The sequence below is a fragment of the Phlebotomus argentipes genome, unplaced genomic scaffold (genome assembly GCF_947086385.1).
Source record: "Phlebotomus argentipes unplaced genomic scaffold, Phlebotomus argentipes genome assembly contig_5, whole genome shotgun sequence".
In the NCBI taxonomy this organism is placed as follows: domain Eukaryota; kingdom Metazoa; phylum Arthropoda; class Insecta; order Diptera; family Psychodidae; genus Phlebotomus; species Phlebotomus argentipes.
Genome location: NW_026776165.1, coordinates 11,519,324 through 11,531,506, shown reverse-complemented (window position 1 = coordinate 11,531,506; position 12,183 = coordinate 11,519,324). Strand labels below are relative to the sequence as shown.

At 34.2% G+C, this 12,183-nt stretch overlaps 1 protein-coding gene across 3 annotated transcripts in view; it reads right to left on the bottom strand.

The window, feature by feature from the left end:
- Positions 1-3,356: 3,356 nt before the first annotated feature.
- LOC132256258 (heterogeneous nuclear ribonucleoprotein L) overlaps positions 3,357-12,183 on the bottom strand; it is a 72,948-nt gene continuing 64,121 nt past the window's right edge. For all 3 annotated transcript variants that reach the window (XM_059752567.1, XM_059752568.1, XM_059752569.1), the window contains 5 exons: positions 9,124-9,398; positions 8,527-8,651; positions 8,295-8,445; positions 7,743-7,947; positions 3,357-7,649 (listed from right to left, as the gene is read on the bottom strand). In XM_059752567.1, coding sequence (XP_059608550.1) covers positions 7,543-7,649; positions 7,743-7,947; positions 8,295-8,445; positions 8,527-8,651; positions 9,124-9,398 — 863 coding nt within the window. In that variant the 3' untranslated portion in view covers positions 3,357-7,542. The remainder of the gene's footprint in view (positions 7,650-7,742; positions 7,948-8,294; positions 8,446-8,526; positions 8,652-9,123; positions 9,399-12,183) is intronic.

The following is a 12,183-nucleotide window of genomic DNA, read 5'->3' as shown; positions in this document are numbered from 1 at the left end:
TTCTACTATTTGTTTGCTAGATTTTTTTTGCGTTTTCCTAATCTCGCAAAACACAGTAGAATTTAGGAGGTTTTCTGATGAAGGACAAAAATTACGAGGATCTCATCAAAATCACAATAATTCGTTTTCCTTTTCATTTCGCTCAAATTATTTACAAAGTCATCTTGTCTAATGATTTTTTTCCCTAATTTAACCACTAATTAAAGACATTCTCAACAAACACTTCTCGTCAATGCTGCAAATATTGTATAAATATCAAAGCTTCCTCAATTTTCTTCACTTCTTGTCTCCTATTTTCTTTTTCTCTTGTCTAAACACATCTTCGGTGTCTTTATTCTAATCGCGAATAACAAAATAATACACTGTGAACTCTGAAGATGTCAAACAATGCGCGTCAGCGACTTTCTGCTGTGCTGCTCTTCTTCTGAAAACCTTTCAGAGTTCACGTGAGCAACAGAAAAGGTGCTAACATTAAAGCTTTGGCATAAAATCTTTGGCGCAAAAAGGTCTTTCCATCTAACTACTTGTTTCTTTCCTGGATTACAAAGAGAAATGTTGATAATTGTTGGTGGCTGATGTGTTGTTGTGTGTCGTTTATGTCCCGAAGAGACAGAGTTTTGACTGATTTTTGACTACGAATTTTTGTGACAAGCTCCTGTGTCCAGAGAGTGAGTGGAAAGAGAGGAAGAGGAGAAGAAGATGTCTGATATTGTGTTGTGAATGTCTTCAACAGACATCTTTGGTTGATGTTGTCGGTGATGTTAATGATCATTGAACGACCTGCAGAAGAGGAAAATAGTATAAATTACAAAATTGAGTGAAGATAATATTGCTGGACAGATAAAATGATAAAAAATCGTGGGCAAAATTCAAACATAATAATACAAACGTGAGATGTAAATTTTTGCACACAAACTCATGTTTTTCTTCATTCTTTCTTGTTTTTTTTTTCAAGCACTTTGTGACGCTCCATCTGCGCGCGCGTGTTGAAAAGAGTCGAGAATGTCGGTGTCGATGTTGTGAAAAGAAGTTTGTTGTGTGAAAATCTTAAGAGGAGGCAGAAAATGTTTGCAATCTGTAGTGTTTTCGTGGCACGAAGAAAAAGAAGAAATTAAAGAGTGTTTTACTGTCATTCAAAATGTGTGTATTATGTTTAAAATGTCAAAATATTTCACCTTAGAATTTAAAAGTTAAGATAATTTGATTAATATTTCAATTCATTTATTCCACTAAATATGTCTTCATTCTAAACTCTTTTTTGCTTCCCTCACGGTTTATCGTTTTTCATCTTCCTTCAATGTTTGCCTCTTGTTCTTAACTTTCTCTTTTCCAAACAACAAACGTAAGAATCATTTTTTTCTTCTTCTTCCTTTTGATATTTAATAGGTATAAATTTTGTGGTGTTTTTGTGTATTTCTTTTCTCTTTTTTTCGTGTAGTGTGAACAATATTTTTTTTTGACATTCTTGGCAAAAAAATTCTAACAACAAATTTGATTTAATTTTTTTCTCCAACATGTTCACACAATAAAAAATCTTTTTTTTTTGCCTAAACAATATTTTTTTTTTGTGAATTGCGGGGGAAAATGAATGAATTTAATCACTAATACAACAAGTTTTTTTCCACACTTCTCTATCTCGTTCTGGACATTTAACTAACAAAAAACACAATGAAATAATTCACTAATTAATTCGTCTCCACTAAAAAATTATGGATAACCATTAGAAAATAATGCGCTAACTTCTTCTTCACATCTCGTAAAATATTTTCACTACATAATATTTTTAATTCAATCTTTAGTCATTTAAATTCGTTGTGCCAATTTGTTTCTTCTCTTCTTTCATCTTGTGTTCTGCGCGTCTCTTCAATGTGACCACTTCTTAGTCGGTTTCTTTCTGTTGTTGTTGTGAAATTTCACAGCAATCAGCACAAATATTCTCAATGTTTCCAATGTCAATTTAGACTGTGGAAAGTTTGCGCATTGTTAGTTCAAAAGTGCATTAAAAATTATTGTGCTGAAGACTGTGTCTCTTCACTGTGTTGGTTAGTGAGGTGAAATGAGCAAAATTAGGCTTTGGGGGTTTTTTCCATATCATGACAATCTCAGAAAATTCCATCGACAACTGCCTATTTTCACGTCAATTTTTACTTCTATATTTTCATCTTATAACAACTGAAAAAAATGTCTCAGACAATAAGCATCTACGTTCCACCACAGATTGGTTGATGGAGTCCACAAATGGTGTTGAGAGAAAAAAAGAAGCTTTTCTTCATATAACGAGAGAAATGTCTCACTTTGGCACATGTTTACACATCTTATGCAAAGAAAAATTCGACAGAAAATCGGAAAAGGTTGAAGAGTTTTTGGGATTTGACAGTGAGGAAGAGATATGTTAGGGATGCTCAAAATGCCTTTTTTTGGTCACTTTTGCCTTCTTTGGTGCACTCAAAGTATATTTTGGGAGGGGTTGAGGATAAAGAAGGGGAGAAAAATGCATGAGAATGAATCTCACGAAATTGATCACGTTCAGCCAATCTGTGGTTTATCTCGGAGTTCTTTTCTAAGAGGCACATTTTTTTTATAATTGACGCTTACCCACTTTTTTCATCTATTTTTTTTTACTCTTCTTACATGTTAATTGGTAATTTTTATCTCTTCAGTATTACAGTAATTTTCATTTTTTTTTAATATAATAATTACATGTAAATGCTGTTTTTCTCTTCTTTTCTTTCTTGGGATGCTTAAACAGGGAAAAGAGGAAGTTTCCAATGACGACAATGACTTTTTTCTTCTTCTTGTTAAATTGTTACAGTAGACGATATCAATTTTTTTTTGGTATTTTTTTTAAGTTAGTTCTTGCTCATGTTCATCACTAAAATTGTTATAGAAAAAAGCGCACAGAGATATTTTTTTCTTACTTACAAACTACCATTCTTTCACATATGATTTTGCCACTGACAATCTTCTGCCTGACTTCTCTTTGCTTCCTATAATTGTATGTTTTTTTGCAACAGCGAAGGTACTGTTCAAAGGTGGGTGAAGAATGCAAGGAAAAGATTTATCGCATTTAGAAGAGATTCGCCAACTTTCCTCTAAAGCTTCTTGTTCTCCCAGTGTATTTTTTTATCTTTCCTCCTTTTCAACTTTCTCTCCTTTACTCGGCTTTATCGTCATTCCCAATGGCAAATTACGCAAAATACACATTGAAAAAGGTTGTTTTTTTTCATCATTAAGTACATACAGACATACATTTAAGTATATTTTGTTTTTTTTGCTTATCTTTTTCATCTTATAAGAAATTAATCAAAAGACTGAATAAATTTAGTAATCATATACCTCACAATTTTCCTTCTTAATTTTTCTTCTTCTTCTTCATCATCATCAAAGAGATATGTTTAGGGTTTATCATGTTCACGTTTAAAAACTATTGTCAATTTTTCCTCTTGAATCATGTTTTTTTCCTTCTTTCTTCTTACCTCACTTTTCACCACTAATAAATTAGTTGATTTTTCCTCCTTCGCTTCTTCACATCTTCACTTAAATATATTACACACATTTCTAACAGTTTTTTTTCATTGCAAATTATTATGTCCTTTTTGTGTGGTCTCAAATCGAGAGAAATATGTTTTGTCTTTAGAATAACACTCGATTTTTTTCTCTTTTTCTCTTGTGAGACCACAGATTCTAGACAAGTAGAGTTTGCAGAGTTTTTTTTTCATAGAGCTTTCATTAAATAGATTAAGATTTTTTTTAAACACATATTTCATCATTTTCTTCGTTTACTTTCATTTGAATACGATATTTCTTTTTTTTTCTTTCACTTTGTCTCATCATTAAATATAGCTATAGTATTGATTTCTTTGTTTTGTTTTACGATAAAGAACAGCAACAGTTGGATAGATTTCATCATGTGTTGTGTGTGTGTGTGTGGAATAATCTCTCGCGGTTTCACTCATTGACCATTTCTCGGTGTCTTTCGTATATATTATGTACAGGGGGACGCGGGAAAACCAAGTGGGACGCTCTGGCGAGGGAAAGCGTGACGCATTCTCTGTTCCACAAATGGGAAATCCTTTCAGTGGGAGAGGTTAATTTGTTAGATTCCTACCATTACTATTTTGTTATGTATGGTTATCATTTAAAATGTGTGTGTTTCACATACTTTTTTTTCATCTTTAAATCCTTTTACAGTAACTTGAGAAATATTCAGCTTAAAATATATTACGCCTTCACATCCTTCTTCCCCTTTCTTTCATTTTTTTAGTAGACGAATATACAAGAGAATGGAGATTTCTTCTTCTTCCTTTATTACAAATGTTTTCTTCTTCTTCAGTTGTTCTTTTTTCTGGAGACAAAAAAAACCTATATGTTTCATCATTCTTCCCTCTTTAGGTGGGGTTAGGAGCAAAAATGGGTGTGTTTCTCATCATTTCTATTCACTATATTCAAATATAATTTTTGTATGAGAAAATGTGGTTATTCTTGTATGCTTTTTCTCTGCACTTTAATATATAAATTTCATTTTGGGGAAAAAATGTCTTGTTGGGATTCTTCAATATGTTTCTTTTCTTTCATCCTTTTTCCTCTTTGCTAAATATTAGAATTTCTTTACCATTTTGGTTTGTGTTGTTTCAAGTGTTTTCTTTTTCTTCTTCTTAATTTTCTTAGGCCAGACATTCGGAGGCTATTTTTTCCATAAACATTGAATTAATTTTATTTAGAAAATTGGTTGTTCTCTGAATGAGATTTTCCACTCATTGCACTGTTTTTTTCTCTCTCTCTTCCTTCAGCTCTAAAATGCTAACCAACAAAGTCAAATTTACCTATTCTGATCAAAACCTCTGCCAAAAGACATGCTTAAGTGACATGCCTAAGCTTCACTACAATTTTTTTTTCTTTTTGTTTAAATTTTTATTATCTAAATGTGATATCTTAGAGTTTTTTTTCTCTCAATTTATTTACTCTTCTTCTCACTCTGTGTTCTTCTTCCCTTCGCGAGACATTTTGGCTAAAACACTACAAAGATATGCGTCTAAAATGTACACAGAATTTTTCTCTTATCATGCAAAACACATTTTGCTCTCTTCTGTGTTTTTTCATGCTTTCCTTTTTTTCTTGGTACTTTTCACTATATTTTTTCCTCTCTCACTCTCTCATTTTAGTTGGAATAAAAATTTTTCTTTTGATATATATTCATTTGCATTTAAATTCTCTCTTAAAATTGTATTTCTTTTTATTTCATTTGACTGCAGATTCTCAAAGCATTGCGAATTTCTCACTTTTCTAAGTCACTCGTAATTTCTCACTTTTCTCTGCGAACTAAAATGTTCTGCAAAAGTCAATTAGAGGATTTAATAAGAGTCTAACGTTGAGCAATCTCGTCATTTTTCATTACCAAAACCATATTTTTCACACATTTCTTGGACAGCAAAATTGCTGCAAACTATATGACATTTTATCTTTCTTTTTATCAGTGGAGAATATCAAGAAGAAAAACTCGCATAACTTTTTTTCGTAATGCTTGAGAATCTGAAGTCGTTCAGTGTGTCTTTTCGTGTGTGTTTTTTTGCTCGTCAACAAAATCAAAACAGTATGAAAGAAAATCATGTGAAAAGTCACAACAGAACAGAAAGACAAGTGAAATAATTGATAAAACTAGCAATAGAAATTCACGTCTCACTGAATTTGATGGTTGAATAAAGGAGAAATGCACAGTTTGAAATAAAAAAAAATATTGTGATATGTTTTCCAATCACACAATTATCCCATATTTTTTCTTCAATCCAGTGATTTTTCTTCACGCTTGACATGAATCATTTTGCTCAACAAGTTGGTTCGCAATTGTATTCGCCACATCTTCAGTTTTTTTCTTTATTTTTTAAATTCATCTTCAGAAAATATTGCACGACTTTCAAGTTTTGCACTATTTTTTGTGTTCTCCCGTTTTTTCTTCTCCCTTTGTCCTTAAAAATTCTCATTAAAAATTACAATAATTCTCTTATCGCCATTGTTAAATAGGGTTGTTTTTCACCTTCTCCTCTTATCCTTTTTCTCATCGTCTTTGTAAAGAGAGTGTAATTAAGTTAGTTTAATATATTAAAACTCTGGGTGAGTCATCAAAAAAGTTAAAAGTGGTTCTATTTACACTTTCTGCCTTAAGGGTTTCTTTTTCCTCTTTTTTTCTCTTTAACTTTGCTCTATAAGTGATATTTCTTCATTAAATATTGGACCACATTGTGTATTTTTTCATATTTTCCCATTGATTTTTTTTCATCTTTTCTTTACCTCGTGAAATATTTTTTTCTTCCTCCTCTTTATCTTCTTCCTCAGAGATATGTAAGAAATAATATTTTTCCATTATTATTACTTTTTAGCACAAGAAGTTTATTAATTTTAATAATACTTTCCATCCAATCAATTAAGTTTTTCCTCCACATATTTCATCGTTCGTTTCCTCATGTCTTCAACTCTTTCTTGAGTCACATTGCAAGAAATAATAATAAATAAGTTTGAAATAACAGAAATAAAACAGAGATTTGGGGTTAACACACACTCAAATTACGTTTTTTTTTTCTTTTAAATAGAAAAATTTCCCCATAAATGTTTCCTTTTTAAATACAAAAAAAATCTTATTGCAATAAAATACTCTCTATTTTAGCTGATTTCACTTCCCATTCTCTCACTCGCACTCTTTCGTTCTATGGTTTTATTGGGGTTTTTCAGGGAAAACCAACAAAAAAAACCTCACAACTCATTGTAACAGGTAAATAAAATAAATTAAGTTCAATGCACAAAGTCAAAAAATAACCTTTTTACAATAAAAAAAATCAAAATAATATGTGGGAAAGAACAAATATGTAACAAAAAGGAACTCAAGTAATTGCTAAATTTATTGTGATGCATTTGTACGATATAAAATTATATCGTTTTTCATTTCTCTGTTATTAGTATAATTATTTATATAAGAAAATGAATCCTCAAAGTGAGGACAAAACAAGAAAATTGTACAAATTTACCACAAAATTAAACTAATTTGTTAGTTTTGTTGAAAACCATCGTTTGATAACACACGCATTGTGATTTTAAAATACAAATTTACTCTCATTTGCTGCATTTTAAAACAAATTTTCAATTAAAGTTACGATAAACTTCAACATTTTCTCCACGCTTCTTCTTCATTATCATCTTCTTCTTCTTGTAATGTACCATTCATCGTTTGATATGGTAAATTTCTCAGTATTTCGTCACTTTTCCTGTTGTAATTCTCAATTTTTGTTTCTTTCATTTATATTAGATAAAACTGATATATTGCTGAAGGAGTATGAATGATTTGCTTCCTTATCATCTTTCCCTCTTTGTCACTACATTATTATAATTAAATAAAAACACGTCTCACGTGAGATAAAATCTCACTTCGTCAGTTTTTTTTCTTCTTCATCTCCTCGCGATAGTTTGCATGACGCGTTATTGCGTTCAATCTGGTGTGTATCCGATGATCAGATGGGGTTTTGTTTGCATATGATTCACATGTTCCTGCGCCACCTAATTCTCCCCATTCATCTTCTCGCCATTGTTCTCGGCCGACCAGGTGCCATTCATGCTCTTGGACGATGAGAAGCACAGCTTCATGATGAAAGGGAATTTAGTGCCTGAAATAAGGACACACAATTTCATTTCACATTATTCTGCCCAAAAGCCAATTAAGTTGCAGTTAAAAGAAGCACTCAATTTTAGTCTCTCACCTTTGCTCTCGATTGGGATATGATTGCACTTCATGATGGCCAACACGGCCTGAGCCACACTGGAGAATTCAATTAGGCCTGACGATGAGCGTTCCGTCTTCAGCGGAAACATTCTCACGGCGGTCGGTGGAACTTCTTTTATGTTGAAAATCCCTATCAATTGCTCCTCTGTCAGTCCCGGTGGTGTGTTGAAAAAGTGCAAAATCTGCCAAAAGAACATCATCAACAGAAATTATATTTCTGTCTGGAGAATCCTTAAGAAAACTCAAGGGGAGATATTGCGGTTAGAAGTGGTGTACAGTTTAGCAGAAGGGTTTAGAAGTGGAATATTTTTGCAGTCATTAGGCGTTTAAGAGCTACTTTCAAAGTAAATAACCGCAATTAATTGAGTCTTTTGGAAAAATCTATAAATTTCCGTAAAAAAGCGAAGAAAATTCATGTTTTAAGAACTGCAAAAGTTCTGGAACTGTCTGTGATTCTTCGCAGAAATTATAAAAATACACTATTTAGACGTATTATCTCTCCCTTGGCGAAAACATCATATTTTCTCACCTTGCTCGGCGGTTGAATGCGATTCTTGCTCGCCTGTGTTGGCGATAAGAACCGATTATTCTTCGATCCCGTGAATTCCTTGAAGCTGGGCGTATGATCTGGAAGACTGAATGGATTTGTGACCTCAGACAGGAAATTTTGCTTTGAAAAGCTGCAACAACAAGAAAAGAAAAGTTCCAATTTAGTCCAGAGGAATTATCAGCAGATGTTTTTTTCTTCATGTAAAACTCACGCAATCTGTAATTTGCCATTATTACCGACGGGAATGTTATTGAGATGTTGGACACACCGTTCAACTGCCACTGAATCTCCCATTTGAACCATGGCGGTTCCTTCTTTGGTTTTCAAGAACTTTATCTGCAAAGTGGGAATTAAGAACGTTTTATCTGATGCACGGCTTAAATCAACCATTAAGTTGTTTGCTGTTGTATTTATTTGTACAAATTCTCTCTCGCTCTTATGTATTTTGTGTAAAATTAGGTTGTTTTTTTCTTTAATTAGAGGAGAGAAAAAAAATCAGGAAATTTCCTTCTGCCAGTGATTTATAAATACACATTGCTTGAATTGATTTATTTATGAGTTATAATTGGAAATGCATTTGTGTGTAGTCAGCTCGAAAACGTGAGTCGCATTAATGCTTCCTTTTCAGTTAGGAAAATTGCTCCTTCGGCAGGATGTTGTGTTCGGAAGGCAAGGGGATTTATATTTAACTAAGGGAGTGACTTAAGGAGAATCTAGAAGCCAAATTGGGATATTAAAAATTTAATCTGTTATCCATTGAAGTTAGCCAATAAAAGTTAATTAATCAAGGAATATTTCACACACTCACCCTGGCAACATTCCCATACAGACAGACCAGATTGAAGAGCTTCTCCGTGTTTGACGTCTGCCCATCGAGGCCGTACACCATCATCACGGCGCCCTGCTGCTGTCCCTGCGACACGAAGTTCACGCTGGGATTCCTAGTGGCGGGTCCCATGCCGGGCGTCTCCTTGATGATGCCCGCGTGCGCCGGCGGCTGCTTCCAGCTCTCCGTGGCCTGGTGGAAGTCAGGTGGTCCATAGCCCGGGAATCCCGTCGATCCTGGCCCGAGAAGCGGTGGCTCTGCAACACAACACAACACGCCGTGTTCAATTTGGCACACCAAATCCCCATGTAAATTCCTCATATATGCTAATTAAAATCACAATGACACTGGCGCTCAAGAGTTGAACCAGAGAATTCCACACGTTTGATCACAAACACAGTGAAGTGAGAGGAGCTCAGCAACCATCTCTCTATGTTGGGGACCTTCCAATACAATAGGATTACATATTGTTGATACGTGACGCCACATAATAATGCCTCGTTGGCCATTTCCCCATTTTCATCTCCTCTCTATATACATATATATGGGAAACCCACTTCACTATTCGCCTCATGAGTGCATTTTCACATGGCATTCGCCCCTATTGAGCACTTTACTTCATGGCGTGTGCAAGAATTGCACCCCCTTTTTTGTGTCTCCAAGCCCAAAATCACAATGCTCACGATGCACAATTGCCAGCCACAAAATGCAATATCAAAGAGGAAATGCTTCATCTGTTCCACACCATTTTCCACCACAACTAGTGCATCTCCAACAGCGAAAAAGGGAATCAACAAAACACACAATCTGGCAATTCTCGAGGAGTATGAACTTAATATACATCGCCATTACGTTCCAACTGTTGCATATTAATTTTTTGGGGGGAAGTTTCGGAAGCTGTTCAGCCGCTCGCCATTCAGCACAGAAGGAAGATGATGATGATTATAAAGGGCAGATTAAATGGTTGAGAGCGTCCATTGATGGGAATAATTAAAAATTAAGTCCAGCATTAATCTCGACGCGAAAGTTTTCAACCCAAGGAAATTGAAAGAAACTTCGTTAACCCTTAAGAAATGCCGAGTATGAGAGAGAGAAAGTTGTAATTTCTAACATCAACAGAGAATAATTTAAAAACTTCTTTTAGTGTAAACGAAAGACTTGACCTTTAAACTATCGTCTTTTGATCTCTCTCTCTTTCTCTTTATCTATAAATTATAATTGTGGCTAAAATAAAATCTAATTCATCTTCTCTCATGCTGAAATTCCATCCGCAAATTTGTCCCTCAACAGATTGATTGTGAATTGGTTTTATTGGGCGTCTCAGTTTTAGGGGTAGACAATCAAAAAACACCCTCCTCAGTGTGATTTGTGTGTTTCTCAAATTGGATTTCAACATCCGCACACACACACACACAATGTACTGGATTTAATGACACAGTCAAATAACTTTTGCCCATCTTCACAAGCAAATTTCCAGGCCAATCTCTCTCCCTTTGCTTTTTACCATCCCCACAGATTAATTCAATCTGTCGATAAATCCCCGACGGTGCCTTTTTCGGGCCCAGGTGAAAAGATCTCTTCGATAATTATTGAGGTGGAAACGAGGAGTGTTTGATGGATTGACTGTGTGCTCATGCTCTGGGAAGGGGGGAAAAGGTGTCAATGAGAATCAAGTGTTATCAGCGCCTTCCTTCGCATCTTCTCAAATGCCTTTCATTGCGCGCTCTGCAATCAGGAAAGTGGATTTTCTGTGCGGAAATGAATTTTCAGCAATATATATACTGAACCAACGCAATTGTGCCAGAGGAAAGAAAAATCCTCAATTGAAAGGATGAATCAGAAGAGTAATATTTCCTCATACAGTGACTGCCAATGGAATAAAGCTCAATTTCTTCGCAATTGTTCCCTTGACACATTGTATTTATGCTAAAACTAACTTTAAAAATTAAAATTTCTCTAATTGAATGCATAATACAATTTAAAAAAAAAACTAACGATAAAGGCTTAAATTGTGTGAAAAACAAGATCAATTGCCCTATTTCAATGGAAGTCACTGTACATCATATGTATAATAATCGGTAATGGAAACCCGGAGAAAATGGATAAAGTTTGAGATCAGGCGAGCTTCAATTGCGGAAGAACTCCCAGAGACCAAAGATATCAAAGTTTGTGCAACTCTTGCTATCAAGTTCTCTCATTTCAGTTGCAAACTCGGTTACTAATTGAAAATCACACCTCAATTGATTGAACACATTCTCATATTCATCTTCTTTCATCCCTCATATTTCCACTCAAAACAAATCTACAGAACAAGTCGAAAATTCCCACTGATGGGAAATTGAAGTGACTACAATATGTATAAGAGATGGTGCTGAAAGTGAGAAGAAAATGATAAATCACCGAATATAACAAGAGATTGTGTTTCTCAATCAAAAAGATATTACCGAAAATAGCTGGAAAATATGGCTGGTGGAGTGAAATATCGACATCTCCCTTGTCTGTCTGTCTCACAGTTCCAAATGGTTAAAATTTGATCAAGAATTTTCCAATTTTCTCCCCCTCAACTGCCAAGGAAAGCGCGATGAAAAGTGCCAAAATCAACTGCGGCGCCCAATCAAAGCCCCATGAAAGACTGACCGAGGAATTGAAACAGATGGTGACAAAAGAATAAGCAGACAGACAGAGAAAAAATGAAGAATAAATTGTGTATATCATCAGCACGGATTTTAAATTAAAAAAAAAATTCACAGAGCTCAAACAGAAAATCCAGCGTGCCAATTAATGGGAAACTTTTGATCTCTATCAATTGAAAATTTTGCGTGTTGCACTGAAAGCCTCGGATGAGATTCAATTTGCAGTGAAATGAGTGGAAAAAGCATATAAATATAAATTGGAGCTACTTTTTTCTGTCACAAACCACAAATATCCACCTTCACCTCTTTTTTGGATTCATTTTCACAAGGCCTACATTGCAAATAAAATTTTTAATTACATTCTCGCCCTAACAAGTTCCATATAACGTGAAAAATCCATTGAAAATTC